Source organism: Anser anser, assembly GCF_964211835.1.
Source record: "Anser anser genome assembly, chromosome: 12".
NCBI classification, from domain to species: Eukaryota; Metazoa; Chordata; class Aves; order Anseriformes; family Anatidae; genus Anser; species Anser anser.
In genome coordinates, this window is record NC_139733.1 from 18,598,467 (window position 1) to 18,621,213 (window position 22,747).

General features: G+C 43.5%; 1 protein-coding gene across 5 annotated transcripts in view; it reads right to left on the bottom strand.

The window, feature by feature from the left end:
* Window positions 1–22,747, bottom strand: part of TAFA4 (TAFA chemokine like family member 4) — a 75,859-nt gene extending 53,112 nt beyond the window's left edge. For 2 of the 5 annotated variants that reach the window (XM_083795210.1, XM_083795211.1), the window contains exon 1: window positions 5,823–6,061. In XM_083795210.1, coding sequence (XP_083651336.1) covers window positions 5,823–6,002 — 180 coding nt within the window. In that variant the 5' untranslated portion in view covers window positions 6,003–6,061. Of the gene's footprint in view, window positions 1–5,822; window positions 6,062–7,718; window positions 8,533–22,615 lie in introns of those variants that run through there. The other 3 variants (XM_083795214.1, XM_083795213.1, XM_083795212.1) reach the window with 3 other exon arrangements.

Here is a 22,747-nt window from a genome sequence, read left to right on the forward strand (position 1 = left end):
CTCATCTTCTCCTGCCACTCCTTTCATTTCACTCTTCCTTTGATCAATTAGAAATTTGCTTTTAAGAAAGTTACACTATCACATTGGAGGGCAAAGCATCTCTGGGGTCATAAAGGCAGGTTAGCAGACACCTTTCAGGAGCTTAGGACAGGAAAGCCCCTGGCTTCACACACACAGTTCCTTTCTGTTCAGGACACCATGAGAAACCAGAGTAATTGATGGAATTAAAGAAGTACCAGGCCAGCAATCTATAATTAATCACATTTTACTCTGTCTTCATTTTCCAATATAGAGTTTCAGAATGAGCCAAAATTGTAACACAGCACTTATAATCAAAACAAAATGTGAGTAAAGAGATGTCTTAAGACAAAGCACTACCATCCAATACTAAGCCTCTTATTATTAGCTCTTTTACATGTAATATTAACAAAAAATCACTGTGCCTGAAAAGATTTATAGAGGGAAAAAAAGAAGCAAACAAGCTTTTCAATATAGTACTGAATGACTGAGGTGGTTGTGCAGTACTTTTTTATCCCTTTCATAATAGGGTAGATAGATGAATACGTTCTTACAGTGTTCTTGTAGAAATCAATATTTCGATAAACTAAATTGGGTTTGGGTGTTTCTTTTTTCCGTAACTTTTATTAGAGAGAAGGACAAAAAAAAACTTCAGATGCACCTACAGGTAAACACTAACTTTAGTGTAACCTGTTCTGTAAACACATGTTAAACACTGGTTAAGTACAAGGAAGCATTGATTATTCTAAGTCATTCTGACTAAATGGATACAGCATAGAAGACAGATAATACTGCCACCAGCATATCTTGGGGCTTTCTGATGCCTTGCAGGCAGCAATATTTTTTAAGAGAATGAGGTTGTTTGAGGGAACTGTAAGGCAAACTGTTACAGTGCAATTCTGAGTCTGAGATACAGCTGTTTCATTTCAATAAAACATGGAGAACAGAACAGAAATGAGAGTCTCGCCTGGTTAATAACAGTGAAAGGAATTCCAGGCTTCTCACGACGAAACCATCTTTTGTGCGTGTTTTGTGACCGGTGGTTTTAATGTCGGCCCCCGCATCGTTTCAGGGCGTAGCGCTGCTTTGGAAAGAAGAGCTGCCTATTTGCAGAGTGCACAAACAAGCGAATCACTCCTGACCTGCTGCACCAAGAGCTCTGCTGGGCCCTGTGAGGGCAGCCACCCACCCTCCCGCTGGCCACCTGCAGCCAAACCCTGCAAGCAGCTTTAAAATAATAAAGATCAGCATCGCCTCCCAAGAGGCGCCAACAGCGTCTGAAAACAACCCGTGCTTTGCGGATGAAGTCCTTGACCTCAGCGGAGCAAGGTAAATTTACTCAGGAAGGATTTGAACAGAAGTTACCCAAGGAAAGCAACCTCAGAAAGAAAGGGGTTGTTTTTATACCCTGAGCTCTAGCCAGGAGACAGTGGAACCCCCAGCACCATCTCTACCCAAGCTCTAAAAATGAAGGGAAGGAGGAAGGGTGCAAGAAGGGCCCCACGCTCGCAGCATTTACACATGGGCTGGCCGCGAACAGCTCCTGCTTTGCACATCAGTCACTCCAGTCCCTGCTTCAGCTCTCCTGGCTCAGCATTTAGGGCATCTGCACACCCAAACTAAGTTTCTGGGATCTGGTATCCAAAGGAAATTGCAATGGCCATGTATGTTCTGGGACTACAGGACTGCAGCCTGTCTCTGTGGCCCCACACTCCAGTAAAAGGGGTACAAATAGCATTGTCCTACGCCAGAGAAGCATTTCAGGAGCAGCTACAATAAAAGTCTCAAGTTATTTGGTAATTGCATGGGCGCTATATAATTCCTTTGGCAGATGGAATAAGATAGTATTTTAAAGTAGGTACTATTTCCTACCAATATTTACACGTTGTAAAATACTTCTTACAGCTACTTTCTGTAAAGGATAAATTACCAAAGCATTTTAAGCCATCTCTTATAATAAGCTATTAAATAATTTAGAGGATCTCCGTCCATTAAATATTTAAAAGGCCTTAATTTCTCCATTCTCAGTAATTCCTCGTTTAAACCAAAGATAGCACATCCCTTAAAATACTTTTTCTGTAAAATCACAGCTAAGAAGGAAGCAGATGTATGCACCACACATCTCACGGGGCAAGGCACCAGCCACAGAGCTTGAACCCCCTGCCATCCCTGTTAAACTCTGGTGTCCTGCAGTTTCTTAGAAGAGAAAAAATAATCCGTTTGTTTAATTTAAAAGCACTGTTGCTTGAGTCGGAGGGGAAATGAAGATGAAATTGATGGAAAAAAAAACAGCAAACGCCTCCTTGTCAATTTCCACCTGTCACCATCAGCTCCCCCACACACAGGGCCGGTTGTGGGGCTAAGTGACTACAGACCGGGTGGGCACTGACCACCCATCTACCCCACAGAAACACTTTGCCCCCCCGGGCCCGGGGGCAGGCGGCTACCCTCAGGGGAAGGCGGCGCCCATGGCGGCTCACGGCCGCCGGTGGTCGGCGGGGACATGGCGGCAGCGCCCTGCGCTGAGGGGCCCTGAGGGGCGAGGCGGGCGGGCAGCGGCTCTGCCGTGTGGTGCTGCTGCCCTCTGGCGGCCCCTCGGCGGCTCAGCCGGCCCCGGCCTGCCACAGGATCCAGCGGGGAGCTGTGGGGCACGTCCCGTTCTGTCACGACTCAGAAATCTCATTAAAGCCCATCCGGACACCCTGCACCCAGTGCTCCGTGGCAGCCAGCTCGTTGTCCCCTGCTGAGCCCTCCGAGGGATTCCTCCAAGGCTGCTGCAAAGCCTCTCATCTGCAAGCACTCCTTTGTGCGAGAATGAGCTGTCCATGCAAATTAAATTTTGTCATTAATCATACTAGCACGCTGCTGTCACCGCATTCCTCCGGTCACCCTCCCCTCCGGAGCCACGCTGCTGTCCGCTGCGTGAGGAGACGGGGCTGAGGGCTGCCCCACAGGCTGCTCTCCCCTCTCCCCCAGGTCCTCTACGAGCCCCCAGAAATTTTTCCACAGGGAAATAATTCTTCAGGTCACAGCCACCAGTGAGTTCGGCTTGATCTGAAGATTTCAAGTGGCAGTAAATTCACCACAGCCCAGTTATTCCAACAGTTAATTAACCTCACTCTAAACACTGCACCTTATTCCTAATCTGAACTTGTCCAGCTTCTGCTTCCAGGCACCTGATTTCGTTAGGCCTTTTTTTCCTTCTCCTCTGCTATCAGGTACCGCTGTCCATACACGGCACTTGCAGCCTGAGGGCAAGCCTTCACTGAGCAAACTTCACATAAGTTAGATGGAAGAAGCCTCTCCTCGGAAGTTTTGCACTATTAAAACCATCACGTAGCTCTTCTCTGCATTGCTGCTGATTTCTCAGCGTCAAGTTTTCTGAAGTGAACATCAGAAGGTAAAGTAACCAGAGATGGTCTTCATTAATACCACGAACAGAGGTAACAAGCTTTCCAGATTGTACCTAATGTACCATCCAGCTCCTCAATCCAGCTGGTGCACCACACGGGGACAAGTCTGGTTCTTAAAGGTCTCAGTTCTGCCCATCCTTACTCACGTTAACAGCTACGCCAGGCAAACTGAGAATGGACACAAAGCTATGCACGTAGTAACATGAGATCACTGTCAGTGCAGGAAAGCAAATCTTTTACTGGGACCAGTTGCTGTATCCCTCACTCCCAGAGACAACATCAACTTTTCTGCTGCATTTTCTTCCCTGCGGGTATCACTGAGGGAGCCCTGGTCACATCAAGGTCCTTAGCATAAAGCAAGCTGAAGTAAGAAGGCTCTTCAGACAATAAGAACATTAGCTAATCGAGGGGGCACCAAACTGCAGGTGTGCTTACTCACTTTTAAGAAAGCCAGGCATGTAAAATTCCCTGGGAGACAGTGGCAGTTCCCAGCACCTCTCAGACATCATCAGGCTCCTAACAGGCTTCACCTGCAATTTCTGAAGTGCTTTTTTATGACATCAGCCTCTGCTGGTGGCCCCTCCGTCTGTCACCACAAGTCAGCACTTTCCACAGGAATGTTTCAAATCCTGACTTAACAGTAACTGAGGGAGGCAGGGAGGAAAATAAAACAGTACTGTGAGAGCTAAAGGAAATAAAACTCATGGTTTCATAAGAAGAGAGTACTGAACTGCTGTTATATCCACATAGCATGAGGCATTGACCCCACCAGCAGTGGGGCCAGCCACACAGACATCCTGTGTGCCATATGTCTAGGTGAGATGTGTCTGTCTTCATCAGCATTCAGAGCTCTCTCTAGGGTATGTGTCTTCACTATCTCCTTTAGAGGTGAGATAAACCTCCCATACATTGTGGACATGTTAAGAGAACAACCTGGGAGGGTTGTAAAAATGTGCCAAGGACTCCCTAATTCTCCATCTCAAAAGGTGTACTCTTCCCCAGTTAATTCTAGAGAGTAAGAAGTTGAGTTGTGTGGATCCTCTGCTGGAAAGCATTCCTAGACACGTTTTTAAGTGGGAGTTTGTAGCCTTCAAATTTAATCTGGTAGAGCTCAGGGCACACAGAAGCAGTAATAGTAGCATGCAGAATCAGAAAACAAATTCAAGCAAGGGATTGAGGGTGAGAACTAGAGGACTTCTAGAAGCTCTCAAGTTCACAGAGTGTAAGGAGGAGCTTGAAATCACAGCCGTTGCCACCTCTGCTGAGGCAAAACTAGTCAGGTATCTACTTAGAATCTGATGCAGTGCAAACTACAGGGCCTAGTTCAGGTCTCCTCCAGGCAGGGGAGCAGTAACTTTTTCAAGTACATTAACTCGAGCACCTGTGATCCCCAGAACACAGTTTTCAATTGTATTTACATGGCAAGTATAACTAGCAGACAAGTTATACTGGCATGAATAACTACGCACTCGCAGTCGAAAAGTATGCTCTCTGTGTATGAGAAGATCATATACATGAGATAGAATCTCATTTAGAAATGGAGTTTTTAGGAAAAACATTTTAGAACCTGCTCTCTCATCTCAAACTGAGCCAACATCTTTCCTTCAGGAAAAATTCTGCCGAGACCAACAGGACTACTCAGAAACTAAAGTACAGCTATTATAGCTGTAAAGCAAAGACAGAATATACCCTTTTCTCCATATAGCATTATTTATTATTCATCACCAGCCTACAAAGAACGCTGCTGCCAAAGTAAACACGTGAAGTGGTAAGTATTTTTATCAAGGTTTCATTTTTAAGGTTGCACAGACTTCCGAACTTGGACAGCAAACACAGGATATCGCCTCATTACAGCCCAGAGTTTCAACCCTTTCAACTACATTTATCAGAGAGAATTTTTCATTGTGATTATCCAGGTTCTTTCAGGCCCTCGCTGCAGCCTGTGAAACAGCTCAAAATCTTTCCCACCCCCTGGTGTATGGCCTACTTAAGAGATGGGAAGAATTGCAGTTGCTGCGTTCAAGAAAGCACAGGAATTGCCTCAACCCTGTTCAAAGAGGAGGCAGAGTGGAGGCAGTGCCCTGCTCCACTCCCAGCTGACCTCCGAGGAGCAGAGCAGTACCCTTGTAAAGCAGGCAGCACACTGAGAAACACATAGAAACAGGTCTTCGAAATAAATCTCCCAGCAGAACATTTCAGACAAAGCAAATATGCATTTTCCCCTACTATAAACTTTGCCTACCAGGTAGCAAAGCAGTAAAGTGGTTGCACAGATTATCTCAAGCAGTAATGACACTGTTTCTCATACCCTGGATTGATGTAGGAATTTGATTCACTTCTCCCATAGAAGTAAAAGATAACAGATCCATAGCTACAGAGCAAATCACTCACCATGGACCCAGGTGGGCTGGCCGGTGTTTCTGCAGAGTTCACTTGGACAAGGGATGGAATTGAGAAAGGGGCCCCGTGTCCGTTTGTGCCTCTGGATAAGGCACTGGGTCCCAGACCTGCCTGCTTTCTGCCTTGCTGTGCAGCCAGGCCAGGGCTCACATGCAAGAAGCAGATGATCATCAGCTGCAAGTCACCATTCAAATTAAGAACAAGAGGCGACCCCAAGGAAACTGCATGGCAATTAAAAGATTCAGAAAGCATGATCAGTGAAGAAAATTTGAAGTAGCTGTGCTCGTTTGCTGAAGAAAGTGTTTATGAGAGACATAACAACTGTCTCCTCAAAGAGGTCTGCTTTATAGAAGAGTGTGATTTAAAGAAGTGTTTCTCTGTAGCTATTGCAAATACCATAAAAAATTGTTATCAGTTGCAAAGATAGTTTAGTGTGTGCACGGGGGGAAACTTTCTATCTAAGTGTGGGAAATGAGTGGGACAAGCTGCTCAAAGGTCTCATGGAGTCTACTGCACTGGAGTTGTTTTAACTTACCACTTTAACACCTACAGGATTGCCAAAGCTCCCTTCTGCACGCATAGGGTGGGATTACATGATGCTCAGGGGCTGTACGGGGACTATGTTCCCTTCATGCCTCAGAACCCTGACCGCAGACAGTCATCAAGCATACATTTGTCAGAAGTTATTGGAGGAAAATAGTGGCAGGAAGAAACTAAAAACACCTACATCTATTTGATTTTTCCATGCAGACCTCTGAGTCTGAGAAGATCTATGCAACTAAGTCTAGTTCTTTGCAATTCTACTGCATTAGAGTATTATTTTATCTTCCTGTTCTCTAAAACACCTCACTCATGGTAAATAGTTACAGCACGTCTCCTCATGCTTCCCCCCAAGTCCCCACCAGGCATGACGCTGACAGGGTCTGTCCATTTCTGTGTCACCAGTGTAGTCTGATCTCTGCTTTCATTTCAGTTCATGAAACTCTCCTCCAAGAGAAAAGCACAGAACAGCTCGATTTGCTCTTAGAGTGCAAACGTGCTTTATGAGCAGTGGATGCACATTGGCTGATGAAGAATCCCAACTGTCTGGGTATATGGGATAATTGTTCCACTTGGGACTCATTAGCTAATTGTTAAAAGATTCTAATGAAAAGAATTTCATAAATACAGCACTAAATTTCCAGAAGTGTAATTATGGACTGAACGCACATTTTTAGCACCTGTGTTATCAACTACACAAGCCAATAGCAAAATATCTTGTGCTGTGCTATTTCTGTTTGCGCTCTCAGTCACAGGGTAGTGCACAGGATAACTACCAGCAAATTGAAAGGCAGCATTTTTAATATTCCTATTTTTGTACAAAGATAGCACAGTCAGCTTGAGATTGGTTGGAGATTCTGCCAGCATACAGAATCTCTTATGGCAATAGTGAAGAACAAAACTTGGATGGGAGGGGAAAAGCACAGACCAAGGAGAGCTATAAGCCAGCTTCTAGATCTTTTATTGTCACTTGACTACAGTACCCCTGGGCAATCTTTTTACTTGGTATTAGAAAATGTTTTCTTATCAAATCCTGCTCCTCAAATTATTTTAAAAAATCATTACTTCCTCTACTGAATGGGCAAATTCCAGATCCAGGTACCTGACCTGTCAATTCAGGAACTGTTATTGTAAATTAATTAATTAATATCATTCCTCATTTTCTGTAATTCAGTGATAGAGACAAAACATTGCTAATATGCCAGCAAAGCATTTGTATGGCATGAAGATTTGGAACTAGATCAATAAAACAATTGCATTTTAAAGAAGAACCCAATCTTGTTCAATCTTTGTCCTAGTTAAATAAACAAAAGCATGTTCAGAACCAGTCTCAAAGTTTGTATTTACCTTACTCTGGCTTGGCAGCACCATGCTGGATGGAAGTACTGACCATCACGGAGGGCATCCCCACTGTACACAGCTCTGTCGGAGCTGGGGGTAACAGCTTCTATTCCAACACTGACTGCACCGTCTTAAGTGCTCAACCTTGTATCCTGGAGAAGTATCTGCTGTTTGGAGCTAACTGGAGCACCACCATCACTGTATGGGCACAGCACAGCTGGGTTTAATTCTCATTGAGTTCGAGAGACCTGGGTGAGGTGGTAGCTGTACCCATTTGTATTGTGCTTTTCAGGTACCAGGAGTCTCATAAGGTTTTCTGCATCCTGACGAGAGCCTACTACTAAGTCAAAAAGAAGAATGAGCAGACATCCGTTAATTATCTCCTGAGCCATTGGTCCTGTAGCACTGGAATCAATATGACATCGCCAGAAATAAAAGCAAATTTTGAAAGTGGAAAGACCTCAGAAAGAGGAATCGCTTTTGATGTGTAAGCAGCATGCCCTAACTGGGTTAGTTTCCCCAGCAGATCACTGGCATATACATGGAGTGACTCTACCTTTCCCCTACATGCCCTTGTCTTTCCCCTTGTAACCAGAAAAAAAATCCCTGTATCAATATGAATACAGCAGGTAATGCACTCTCTCCCAGGTATTTTCATTTCCAGCAGTACCTGTTGCTGCATGCCCTGAAATAAGAGAATTTCACAAGTCCTGTTATTTACATTCTGCTTCCTCCTCCCCCAGAAATGATTGCCGTTGTCTCTTCCCCTTCCAGCCCAATCCTTCAGGCCTCCTTCTCCATCCCTCCTCAGCCCTATTTCTTGTTTACATAGCAGCTCTTCGTGCTCCTCTGGGAAGCTCGCCTGCTTGGCAGCAGCGTGTGAGAGCATCAGGAGAAGGGCTGGCAGGCAGGGAAAGAAACCCCACTGGAGTTCATGCACCGATCAATAGCGAAAGAAGGTCCCCCCATTTAAAGGAGGTTAATCATCTACTGGCTGCTGTTTTCATCCTTTCACAGGCACGAGGAAGCCAGACAGAGCTCTGAAAAAGGAGCACACCTCAAAAGGAGAACAGTTTTAGACTCCTTATCACTGCTGAGACAGGGTTGCAGCAGCCGCAGCAAGCTGGCGCTGCTTTTCAGAAGCAGTAAGAGAAGGGTGTCAGCATGGTGTTTACCTCTCGAGCACCTGAAATGACGGAGGAGAGACAGAAGCAGGGTCCTCCTTCTGGTACCTGTCACAGCCGAGGGAACAGCATGTTTCCATACAGGAGGCTCAACCAGCTACCCCGACTGGAGTGAGACCACAGCCAGACTTGGAATGAGTAACAGCATGTCCTCTTCGGGGATGAAGCTAGAAACTTTCTCCTTTCTTGAAAAAAGAGAGGTATTTTTCACAGAGCTCAGAGAAGGCTGAACCTTAAGGTTTTCAGTTCCCAATCTGCCTAGGATGGATTTTTGTTTCTGTATTGCCCTTTCACTTATGCACAAGCCACCTCATGATCACATAACTGTGTGTGATTGATGGGAGGAGCTGGGAGGAGGGTAAGTGGTGTAATTTTGCTTATACTTTGAAATGCTCAGGGTTGGAAAAGAAGTATGAGATCCCCTCACTTTCCCATGATTATGATTGCCTTAAAAATGCGAGATCTGTTGAAAGTAATAAATTGTTGACTGTTTGTTTAGTTTCAGGGTAGACAACAATCAGCTTTTAATCAATTTTTCATCACCACTGGAGAGCTATTAACTCTCTTAGAATAATTAGAAAAGAAAAATTTCCTCTAATTATTTTTATCCATGAAGTGAGACTTCATGAATAAAATCTCAAGACTCACAGACACACACACACACACACAAAACACCTAGGTGGCACATTTATTTCACTTATTTAGCATGAGATACCATTTGCCAGAGAGATGGGAAAGAAAAACCAGAACCCTATGTATATTTTTCACAAAGACTGACTCAGCAAGCTTTGTCCAAAGCTTTATCTCAGCCTGTGGCGAGCACTGGTTGACTCACACACCTTGTCACAGCAACTTTCCAGCAGCTTTCCCCACCAATAATCCCATGACAATATACCCTCAGCATGCCTCCTTTACTTCAACCTTTTTGCCAGATGCACCCTTACACCAGCACACCGGGTGTAGCTCAAATGCAGCTGTCCTTACAGGAAGACAAGTTCACGAGTGCTTCACTAGATCCCAAGGCAAGTTTTCAACAGATATTTGCCAGATGGTGATGGGGTGGTGACCAAAGTCTTACATTTTCCTAAGTTACAGTTAAGAAGCAAGCAGCCTTTGGTAGGAAGACTGGGAGACAGACATGCTTTATTGTTATATTGCAGGAAACCCGTCCTCAAACCCAAGAAAAGATGCCCTTCTTGATGGTAGGCATGAGTCAAAAATAATTCTCAAATCTAGTAAGAGCTACCTGAACAAAAATGTAATGGACTGTAAAAAGCAGATCAGACTGGCTTATGGATTTTAAGGGACGAACAACTAAAGTGTGTGAGGGACTGAGCTAATTAAATACTCCCCAATCAGGACCACAGTGACTGCATTTTATTTTATTTTTTCAATTTCCTATTGGAGATGAATTGTGATTCACTTTAAAAAGGGATTCTTCTTGTAAATCGATCAGTGTTAGACCCATTTGACCTACTAGTGTCTCTTTAAAGATTGATGAACTGAAACACAAAAGTGAAACTCTCTCATTTTAACTGTTCCCATCTGAATTTCCTGCACGATGAGATACATTTTTAAAGAGTCCCGTGGAATGGTTACATCATGAATCAAATTTTTCAGATTATTGCACAAAGGATTTCCATAGCCTGGCAATACGCAAGGCAACCACACAACCTGAAAGAAAGCAAGGATAGTCACAGGGCTGTTTTAGATGAAAATCTGCAGTTATTAAAAATGCACTACATCTCAGGGATCATAGTAGGAATTTCGTAGGCCTTTCACTTTAACACTGATTACTAATTAGATGCAAAACAGAACTAATGGAGGAAAAAATAATAAGATCTAGAAAATCACTTACTAGATTCACTTTTCCCCCTCTCCGTGTGAAACCCTTTTCTTGCAAATGACAAGCTTCTTGGCCACGATTAGCACAACCATGATTAAGGTGATGGCTTTGAGCAAATAGGATAAATACTTGGGTAGTTCTGTTCAGCTTCATTCAAATTGTTTAATTTTTAGGAGGTGTTTGTGAGTATGAAGAGGTTTATAGCATCTTTATAGCAGAAATGCAGCATAACTTGCTTCATATACAGACACTACTGCTTAAAACAGAGTAAACGTCCAGTGGGGGTGTGGTTTATCATTTTAAATTATTTTTTGCACTCAAGCCAAAAACAGTTGGGTTCTTAAGCCATGATTTTGTCCTTCTTAATTTGACTCAAGCGTACAGGACTTCCTCATTATTTCTCTGCTCGCAGTACCACCATCCAACTTATTACCTGCAAGGCGCAGTATCACATGAATAATCTACTGCCTTTTGAACCTGAGGGCCTCAACATCTGATCTCTGAGAGTATGAAAAATTTCAAATTTAATAATGGAATATCCCTGTGATAGTCACTCTAACTGGAAAGTAATAGCTTCTGAAGCTTCCTGTTTTCCGTTCGGAAGGATTTAGGGTCAAATAGGTCAGCCGATGACAGCGCATCCTCCTCCAGCAAAGATGCACAAGTGTGGAGATGAAGAGCAGGCTGTCTATCGCATGGAGAGCCAAGGTCTGCATGCTCTGTGTCAGCATTCAGGCTAGAAGCATGAGTGTTGTACTGAGGGGACAGCAGACTGGGGTTCAGCATCGTCATTGTTGCTCCGTGCTTGGATCTGTGCTGGGCTAGCTGAGCTCTCTGCATACAGCACTCAAGCCTGGATTAAGCACCAGGACCCCTTGAAGGTCTCCTCCACCAGAGACCACCCATCTTCTGACATCCATGTTCCAGCTGCAGAACCACTACCATATCCCATGTCTGTATGTTGCAAGGCATAGAAAAAAAAATGGTTCAGGATGAACAGAAAAAATACCAGCATTGCTCCCCTGGTACAGAAAGACCAATAAGAGTACATCTGCTGTGACTGGGTAAGTTTCAGCTGAATTCGCACAAGTAGCAGGATTTTTTTTTTAAAAAAAAACATCTCCAAGAAAGATCTGCTGAGCACCTTGTAATAAAAATAAAGCCAGACCAGACTTGACAGGTTTGCAGTTAATTTTCCTTGGCTCTTATTTACATCTTTGATCCTGGCAGTCTTTCTCTTCTGAATGAGAAACACGGGCTCTCATTCGTAGTTCCTAACGTAGCAAAATCCATAATGCGGCAGGTGTTTGTTATTCATTTCATTGACATGAGTTTTATGTTTAATCAAAAGCTGAAGCAAGACAAAATGAGTAAAACAAGATAAAGCAAAGTCTGAAGCACCAGTCTATGCTCAACTCTTCACAGTTTGGCAGGGAGCTGCTGGGTAACAACCTCAGAGAAAGATTTGTCTGCCAAGGACCATATCACCCACTGTGTTGTCAAGTCATCCCATGGATGCTCCTAGACAAAGACATCCCAACAGACTTCTCAGCTTGTGTCCTATGCACCAATACCTTAATTTTAAGGCACTGTCCAATCCCTTCTCATTATAAGCATGGCCTACCCACGGCACACCCTTCCTTTCCATTATCCAACTATGTTTCTTCAAAGAGAGCAGCCAAGGCTGTAGGAGAAGGCAAAATCTGAAAATCTTTGTGAACCATCTAATGTCTCATGCTAGGAAGCTAACAGAGCTGTCTAGAAAATATAGGAATAACTAAATTTCAAAACAACTGTTGGACAATGCAATTGCGACAGAGAGGCAATGACCCAAGGACCTGAAGCAGAAGCTCAGCCATGCTTGTCATATGGTATATTTGTAGCTGCACTGAGATTTGAGAAAATATATTCTGAAAAACAGGATCCTCAAGCTTGAAAAGCGGCATGACTCGGGAGTCACTTAGAATTTAAGCATGAGAATTGTGAAAGTCTTATTCAAGGCACAGTGCTATGCACATCATTATTCCACTGGGGAATCCACCCGTGCAATTTTTGTGGGTGCATGCTGTATTATGTGAGGCGGGGGGGGGGGGGGGGGGGGGGGGAATGTTTGCAATAGAGAAGGTCATTTATCTATTTATCTGCTCCTTTAATGAGTTCAGCTACCATGTCTTAAGAGAGCAGCTCCTTCTAACAACTCCTCTGGGAGCAGTGGCCACACACAGTTATCATGCCCATGAGAGCACCCAGCCAGTCTGGCACACACTCAGAACCTCACAAACGCCTTTATTCTGCACTACAGAGCCGGTCACCCCATTGCAGCAACAGGATTCTGCACTAACAAGAGATACATGACACCAGAAGAAACACTGGAAGAAAGACGGAGGCCCTAAGACTTCCCTTTTTCATCACGAGTAATTTGTAAAGCTAGTCAAAAAATCGCGAGAGTTTGAGCCTGGTTCTGGTATTCATAGCATGTGATCAAAGAGAAGAATTTGCCAGTCACTGGAAAAACAATCATAACCTACCTTCCACCACTGAAGGCAAAGCCTGTAAATATTACTATTGATCAGAGTAGGGCTATTTTCATCAGGATGCATTGCATTGGACATTAAATATCTGCAGAGGCAAGGCCTGGGCAAGCTAACGCTGGAACAGATAGTTCCAAGGATTTAACATTCACAATACATGAGCAATTTGCAAAAGAATAATTCACAGAAGACATAATGAAACCATACTAAAAATTAAAGTATATCAGAAATGGATTTTATGTAATATTCCAGGTTATGTTACAGCATATTGACATGTAAAACAAATTAAAACAGTTAACTCATCTTACTACCTTCCACTGATAATTTTTTAATTAAGTCACTTATCTTTATCTACATATTTAAGAATTTAGATCTTTCATTATTCATCTCTTAAAGAAAATCGATGTTGTCCTGATTTGCTACAGCTCAAACAAGCAAGCAGTATTAGCTAAGATAAGACAGCCTAATAGAAAAATAATTCATTAACTTTATTAACAAGCCCTAAGAAAATGCTACTGAGCAAGTTTTCCTACTCCTAGAAGTCTGAATTATGAACCAAAACTTAATGGCGTTCAGTGTGACTGAAATACACATAACAGATTTTAAAATATATATTTGTAAATAGAATAAGAAAATGGGAAAACTATTAAAAACTATTAGAAGAGTTCAATAATATGTTTTAGAGAGTTCATCCCTAATACTAGGTTATATTATAAAAACCCACTATCAAAAAGCTTCATAGTCAGGAATGAATTAAGAGACTGGAAGCTAATCTATAGCACTGGTTAGATGCGAGTGTCTAAATGCCTGTCTGCTGTACAGCTTCGAACTATTTGCACATCAAAACAGCCCCTGGTTTTACACTTGGGATCCTAAAGCTTTATAAAAGACACCGTGAAAAGAGTAAACTTTGAATCTCGGTTTCTTGAGAAAGCAGACTTTTTCTAGTCATCTTAAGTGTCCTTTTCTTCTCAGGGTGACCTTAACTTTCAGATTTGTAAAATGGTTTCCTCTTGTGTTCAACCCTACTGTGTAATAAATTTTAAAAATGACTATTTATCTTCTTTAATATATTAGTCATATGTAGCAGGAGAAGCCTCTGTGGGAATTTTTGCTATTGAGTTTGCTCAAGCTTAAGTCAATGCTGATTTAGAAAAAATAACTTACGCTTAGTAACAAACAATCATGAATATATTTATTGGAATAACATCTTTCCATTCTCCCCCAGCAGCGTGTTTAGTTTATCATTTGCAATACTATGTATCGGTGTATATTTACAGTGACCGAGGCAATTTAAAAGCAATGCCCATCTTACGTCGCCCATCTTATTACACTTCTATAAGCCTGATTCTCTGGTATTTGGAAAACAGATCAGATGGTTCAAAAAAATGTAAATGAAATGCAAATTACCCAGGCAGGTATAAGTTATATTTATTTGTGAAAAGCAAGAATCAGTGCATTGCTCAAAAATTGCCTGTTGCAAAAGTTATATTTAAGCAAGTTTAAATGTTTCTAGATTTTGCCTCGCTAATCATGACCTCAGCTGCTTGCACCATGTAATGACAATAATGAATAAACATGCTGTGCTTATGAAGAACTAGAACCTAACAAGCTGATCAATTGTTAATTCTATAAAGTGACTAAAACGTGTCTCTACTATCAATAAGTAAATCAGCTTCTATCTGTGGGACTAATGCACCTTGTACATATCCTCCAGCTACCCTGCCCTTCTCTATAATAATGTAATTATCAGTTTGGTCATATTTAAGTGCAACCTGAATGAGATTTATTTTATTCTATTTTTGTCTTGAGGGTGGAAAAATAGAAGGAAAAATTGTTTGGCTATTTAAAGACAGACACCACCATTTGTCTGGAGGTTACAGATTTTCCATTTGCCCTCCAATTAGTAATGCACAATTATTCACTTGAAAACCAATTATTTTAAAATATTATTCTTAAATCCTATGGACTATTATCAGACAGTCATTCCAGAGAAGGTGTCCCTTTAATTATTAAAGCCCTCTGCTCTAAGCCTCTATAACAAAGAATTTGAGCAAAAGACAACAATACTCATTAACTGTAACAGAAGATGTTACTTCCGTAGAAAAAGGCATTTTAAACAAGACCAGTTGGGCTTTATTCAATCTTTAGTTTTTCTCTTAGATGAGGAAAAAACAGAAGATGTATCAGTATTTCAGCCGTAATACAATTATTTATATTCCAAATATGCTAATTACAAATAGCTGTCCCTCTCGAGTATATTTCCAAGCAAGATTTAACAGTAATAGTTCATTCATTGCTGAACATTCTCTTCAAGAAGCACTTGGAAAACAGGAAAGAAAAAAAGAGTTTTGCTCAAAACACCCAATTTTCTTCTCATTTCTACAGCCATCTGCAAAGAGGCTGGGTAGAGGCAGCTACCTGTTCATCCACCCAACAGCACGGCTCGGCTCAGCCCAGGGCACAACTAGAGAGCAAACACAACCTGAAGCATATGGTTGGTGAACGATGCCCACCGGCAGGGTAAGTAATTGTATTTAACGTTGCTGCACCTTTTTCAGTGCTATAAACAGTAATTATTCTTGGAGGTTTAGGGCTTCTACGTCTATTCTATTGTTAAACCTAAGTATATATCACAAAAATACATTGGAAACATCTACAGGAAGGAAATGTTCTGGAGGGAAACGCTATTAAGTATGTGGATAAGCTCAATAGCAATTAATTTCTAACAGTTAACGAACCAAATGAACCCATTCATTTCTCAGGTGGAATGTTATACTAATTCTGCCAGAAATTGCCCTGCTTCACCTCAGATCCATCCCTCTGTGTCAATTCGGTGTAGAAACGGGGAGAATCCTTCTTACCTGATACTCTCATAAATTAAGAGAACCTGTGCAGCGTTTTAAAAGTAAATTTTCTAACAAAATTTTGGTCTTTTAATTGTCCCTAAAAAGAAACATATCTATAACTATTCCAAAGCAGAACAGATCATTTTAGCAGCATACCAAAAATATGGGAATAATTCAACACTAAAATACATATTTTGCTTTTTCCCTCTTCATCTCCAGTTAAACCTATACACCCTGGAACTGGTAAATATTTCCACAGTCAAACTGCTGCTCCAGCAGTACTTTCAGCTAAACAAGCCAATGTCAAATACTCTCTTATGTTCTTACAGGTAAAGGATATCAATGCAAAGATTCAAAGACGCTGTTTCACTGACTAACGTAACAGGAATACACACAGACAACAATCTTTCTATATTCCACAGAATTACGAATCCTTTTTCTCAATTCAGTGGCCTTTTTTCTGTGCAAGTCCACTTGCTGCTGTGGATGTACGTTTGGGGAAATTTTTATAGCACTTGACTTCTAACCACGGTGCTTCACAGTCATTACACTGATGGTGCTCAGTGCAAACAGCAACACAATCAACAGGAGCCCACCAGGCAGTCAGGACAGTCTTTTACAGCTACCTGTATTCATGCTGGACCCATTCCAGTGAAATCACTAAAACTTTCATGGGGTGAAACAAAGCTCCGTATGTGCAAAGAGGAAAAGGTTTAGCTTCATAACAACACTACCAGCTGACCAGCATCAAGCTCACTGGCTCGCTGCGTCCCGATGTTCCTTGAGGAAGGAGCAGTGCTGTGGCCCCAGAGACAGGTTTCAGCGCTGACCAAGCCGCAGCAGCCTCCTCTCTGCTCAGCTCCACGAGCAGGGCCAACGAAACTCCCCTTCCCTGCACAAGGCACAACCCAGGGAGCATCTCTGAGTAATATGGGGCTTGGCCAGTTCCCCCCAGGAGCTGATAAACACAACTTGCAGGTGGCAGTGGAAGCGTGCTGCAGATCAGCACAAAGATTTCCTTCACGCTCCATCCCATGTTCTAGGAACAGGGCAACTGGGAGTCCTGAATACAGCCCTGGCATTGACAAGGTCCCTGGCAACAGCCAGAAGAGGAGATGACAGCAAAGATGACTCCTCCTGCCTTCCTGATATTCACACCTGTCAGGCATTTGTCAGGAAGATGGAAGGAAGCAAGGATGCCCAGCGAAGGGACCATCACCAGCCACTACAGCTTCTCTATTTCTCTTTTAGAATCATAGGGAAGAAGTAGCCCCAAAAACTAATTTAAGTAGAGCATATCAACCCCACAACTGGTGTCCAAAAGTATGCTTCTGTCAAAGACCACAACCACATCTGTTTTGTCATTTAAACAAAATAAGAAGTTTCATTTAGGAGTCTAAGTTAAATGAATTTTGTTGAGAAATTACAATATCAATGTATTATATTCATCTCTGAAGTAAGACATTTCTCTTCCTGTCTCCGACATTATTAGCATGTTACAGTGGCTTAAATTAAAAAAGAAACATTTATTTTATCACCCTGATATCAGCTCACTGCAATATAACATTTCTGAAACAGGAAAATATCACAGCTTAGCATCATAAATTCAATACTGCAACAAGATAAATCCTTCCTATTAATGTAAACCGCTGTACTTCACAATATATCTGTATCTGCAATGCACTTCTATTTGCTGATCAGACTATCATAAACACACATAATTCTCATTGAATAATGGAAGCAGCAGAGAAATCCGAGGGTGACTATGCTCTCTAGACTAAAGCAGCCACAGCTTGGTCCTTCAAACAGATTCACTCATGCAGGGATGCGCCCGCTTGCAGATGACAACATAAAATACCCTGGTCTCCCCAACTGGAGTCTGGGTGACACAACAAATGACATCGAAGTACAGTCCTTAATTACACAGGCTCAGAATATACGCTGGAAGCTTTATTAATTCTCAATATATATAAATCCAGGAGATGCACTTGTGAAAGACGAGGTACCCTATCAATTAAGAGAATTTCCAAATTTTTCATAGAACACCTGAAATGACTCACGAAAAAAAGAAAGTCATTTAATTTTGTTGAAAAGAAAAGTCACTAACCATTTGATGCTGCCTACAACAACTGAATTTTCTCCTTTTCCCCTTTACACTCAGATTAACACTCTGAAGCTGATGCCAAATGCGAATTTGGCACGTAGTTTAGGAAATGCAAACACATCAACTAATAACCCGAATTATGCAAATGTGAACCTGAGATTTGCAATGTGTGTTAAAAAGCTAAAACAAGTTGTGTGAACTGGTTTATCCATGTCCAGGCACTACTGAAATGCGTCTGGTTTAGCTGGCAGTTTCTTGCAGACTGGACAAAAGCCTACAAATTCTTTAAGAGTTAAACCATCAGTGTCCTGCTCTCTCCTTTTACTTGGTCAGTCCAGAAACAACAAGTGACTCTGGCCCCAGCTATACCATAACCCTTCCGTTTTTGAAGGACGCAATGCACACAGCTAAGGTGTACTGCAAGTGGCAGGTTGGAGAGCAGAAAGGGGCAAAAGCTCTGCATCGAGGGCTGGGGACTAAGTTCTTTAATCAGAATTTCACCACCATGTAAGGCTGAGGCTGGAAGTGCTGCCACTTAATCCTTTCTGTTCATGGCACCTGACTTGTTATTTTAAAGGAGGGAGGGAGAAAAACTGGTGCTGCACAAGGGGAAATATCCTCCAAGGAGAAAGGCCTGACCCCCACCAGAGTTTTTATTCCACAGATGTTCTCTGTAAAGTGTAACTGAAATTGAAACACAACAGAAGGGCAATAAAAACAACGGGTCACCTTTTGAGGCACAGAGATACCTGATACTACTTTCCTTTATTTGAGCTTCACTCTGGAGCAGTTGCGCTGGCTCTGAGGAAGTCAGCCTTTCAGCTAACCAGCCTTTCCAAAGTAATCAATGCAAAAAAATTAACATAAACCAAAACTGGTGAAATCTGCAGCCCTTTGTTCCTCTGTATAAGCCTTTGTAGAAAAGCAAAGAAGTCTGGATTCAGTGACATAGCCCAGTAGAAATCCCCATAGCTTGCAAGCATTCAGGATGCTTTGCCACTGCAAAGCAGCTCACGTTGCACTGCCTAACCTCAGGTGAAAGTGTGCTGTGATCTCCTGATCTACAGGGCTGGCACTGGCTTCAAAACAACAGCTTGCATGACGGTTATCAAATTTTTAAAAGGGAAAAAGAGATGCTGAGGGAGTTCTCCTAGTAGACCTTGAGAGGGGGCAATAAGTTCCAGGGCCATAAACTGTGTGAGTGAGACAAGGAAAATGCAATATATTGGGTGACGAGCACACGTACCAAAGAGCTCTTTTTTCTGAACACTCCTCCAAAATCCAGGACAGAGCAGAATCCTCAAGACTTTCCTCAGGACACTGGAATGAGGCTTAGCTCTCAAAGGCACCTTGCTGCACCATGTTCATATTGATAAGGAGTTTAAAAAAAAACTTGTCTTAGAGTATTCTTAAATATTAATATTTGAAACAAAACCACTGCTTGTTGTAGTTTAGTTTGAGTTTAGTTCTAGATTAAGGGCTTGATTTTCCATTGGCCAGAGTTACCTGGTATTGCAGGATCACAGTAATTTCAAGATTTCACAAGAAGTTTTATTCTAGATGAACCTGATAATTAATGACTTTCCACCAAATATTTTAGTATTTGCCTCTTAAATATACATTTTTTTCTACCACTTGAGCCGTGCTGGCCAGATTTTGCCCTTTTCATTCAAAACCCAGTCCTTAGTTGGGCATCTTGCCGGAGAAAGGACAGCAGGTGTTGGCCCCGGATTAATGAAAGGTTGGCATGGGGAGATCAGGAGCTGCTCTGCACAAGTACCTCCAGCCAGTTGCCAATTCAGATCTAATCCAGAGCAGTCACATCTGGGAGGCAATTCCAGGGAGCGCTTGCATGGTGAGATGTATAACTGGGAGAGCTGGTGGATTTAGTCTAGTTCTTAGGAGTAGATGTAAATCCCAGTGAAGCCAGTAGGAATCTTTTCATGCGATTTAAATCACAAACCAGAGCTGGGGCAGCCTTCTAGGTAGCCGAGCAAGGACGACATGGAATACGTGGGCATGAACCCAAGCTATCATCTCTGCACCCTGGCAAGGCAGAAAAGCTCTTCAGTGTTGGACTGAAATCTATCACTAAGCCTCTTGTATTGTTTTGCATGTGTTTTTCTTGTATAATTAGGAGCTTTTAGCTAACAGAGTACATCAAATCTACACCTTCCACAAGCACTAAGTCACTCAGAAAAACAATAGCAAACATTAGTGTAAAAGTAGAAGGAAAAAAAAAATCTGCTACCATCTTATGTTTAGATAATGCTGTAAGTAATAGCATAAACAAAAAAAAAATCTATTTCACACAGATGAAAATCATTACAGCTCTCTAGAGACCCTCTCTCTCTGCAGTAACCCATGTCATTTCCTAGCCAGTAAAAATGTGCCACGGGATATCAAAAGACACTAACATTTTTCTAATTTTAATATTCCCCTAATCCAATAACGGCTTGTTTACTGCTTTCTAATTTAAAGGTAATTCATTAGATGTATCCTGTCATGTTTTATTGGTATTGAAGGCGTAAGAACTGCACACACCTCTGAGGCTTGCTGGCCGTACTGCTAATATCCTGCGTGGTTCCCTCGATATAAATGGCTCTCGGTGCAAAGGCAACGGTAGGGGAGTTCACCTGCACCTGCTTATAAACTATCCAAAAAAAATATTAAGACTTTTGCAATGAACTCTGGACCAAAAATTTACGTTCAACAGTAGGAAGTCCAGCGAACCTGAAGAAGACATTTAAACCGGCACACAAGATTTGTGTGCAAATCTTGGTGATCCTGACACAAAGGGTCTCGGGCAGTCTGCGCTGAAGCCCCCAGCTGGCCTGCGGGGACTTGAACAAATCTGCTGTGAAATGATGAAGGTTAAGGAAGCAGAAATGTCCATTTCTGGAGGCAGGCCGTGCTTAATAACACCTGCTGTGATCCTGCAAAAGCTACCCAAGGCAGCTGAGTTTTAAGTAGCCCTACAGCAACGTAGCAGGGACAGAGGCCGAGGGCTTCAGAGCTGCTGGACCTTGGTGGCACAGAGGCTCCGAGGTGCTGGGGTGTAGGTAAGAGCACATCAAGGATCGGCAGGCAGGGGACACACACTGTCCTGCCTGGGGAGCTGCAGCAGCACCCTCCTGCCTGCACAGTTTCCCTACAACTCCTCCGACACCGAGTCCGTGCCTACCTCCAGGTGAGCAGCTCTAAGCAGTGAGGAAAGGGAGGCGTTTAGCACAGGTAAAGCCGCTGTGCTCCAGCACGCTGTTCAGGCAGCCTTCCTGCCACAGAGGCTGAGAACACTTTGGCTGCTTATACGCTGCCAACAGCCAGCTCAGTCACACCGTAACTATCGATATCAGCAAAGTGATACGTCCTCTGCCAAGAAATGAAATCCTTGACCCACCAGACCAACCGCACGCACGGGGCTGTTTAACGGGCCCTGCCTATCCCAGAGAGGGCAGCGCAAGGAGCCCGTGCTCGGAAACCAGCCCCGTTGGCCAAACTTGGGCTGTTCCCTCGGAGCAGGGCAGGACCACCATGTCAATTTGAAGACAGTTTGGGTCAGTTTGGGTCCAAACCCACCGCCTCATTGGCTGTCGATGATGTCATGCCCAGGCATTAATCCCCAGTGACTGCAGGTTGAACATCACGCATCTCACACACCATCTACATAACGATGACGAACGGGAGTCTTAGAGGAAATTACTGGAGCAGGGAATAATGCAACTTGTTGAAAGAGGGAAAGTAGCGTCTCTGAAATGACTATTTCCAGCTTCTATTGTCCAAGTGAAGTTGGTGGGGTCAGGAAATAACGCATGTCTCACTGAAAGAAGTGGGCATTGTTACTGCTCTATTTTAAAGAAAGTAAATCTTCAACATCTCCCACTCAGAAAGGTAAAAGTGCCAGCAGCGAGAAACCACCTGATGTGGGAAATGGAAGTATTTCAGAAGCTGTAAAATTGGTAGCTGAAATTAAAAACATTTATAAAGGGGGGGGGGGGGGGGGAGAAAGAGTGATATCTGCAAGCGAGCTTGTCCGGCTGCTCGCACCATCCAAATGCCCGGACTCGCTGGAGTAACTACGGCAGCGAATTAATTACCGGACCGAATTAATCACCGGACGCGGGTACCAACGGGCACTGGAGCCTCTCCCGAGCCCTGGGAGCGGTGCAGCCCGGCTCCCCCCGTCGCGGTGCCGGAGCCGGCTCCTGCCCAGCCGCCGGACTCGCCCCGGGCTCGGCTGACAGCGGCGGCACCCAGCCAGCCCCAGGCAGCCGGGGAGCGGCTGCGGCCACCGCAAGTTCCCGGGGGGCTGAGCTCAGCCGCCCCCCAGCCACCACCACCACCAGCACCCCCCCATCCCCTCCCCGCTCTGCCCCCGGCGCCGCTTACCCGGGGGGGCCGCATCCAGCGGGGCAGCGCGGCCGCCTCCCCTCCCGGGCTGCGGGGAGGATGCTCCGCACCAGCCCCGCACCGGCTCCTCGGTGCCGTCCCCTCCCCTCTCTCCTCTCCAGAGCCGGGTGG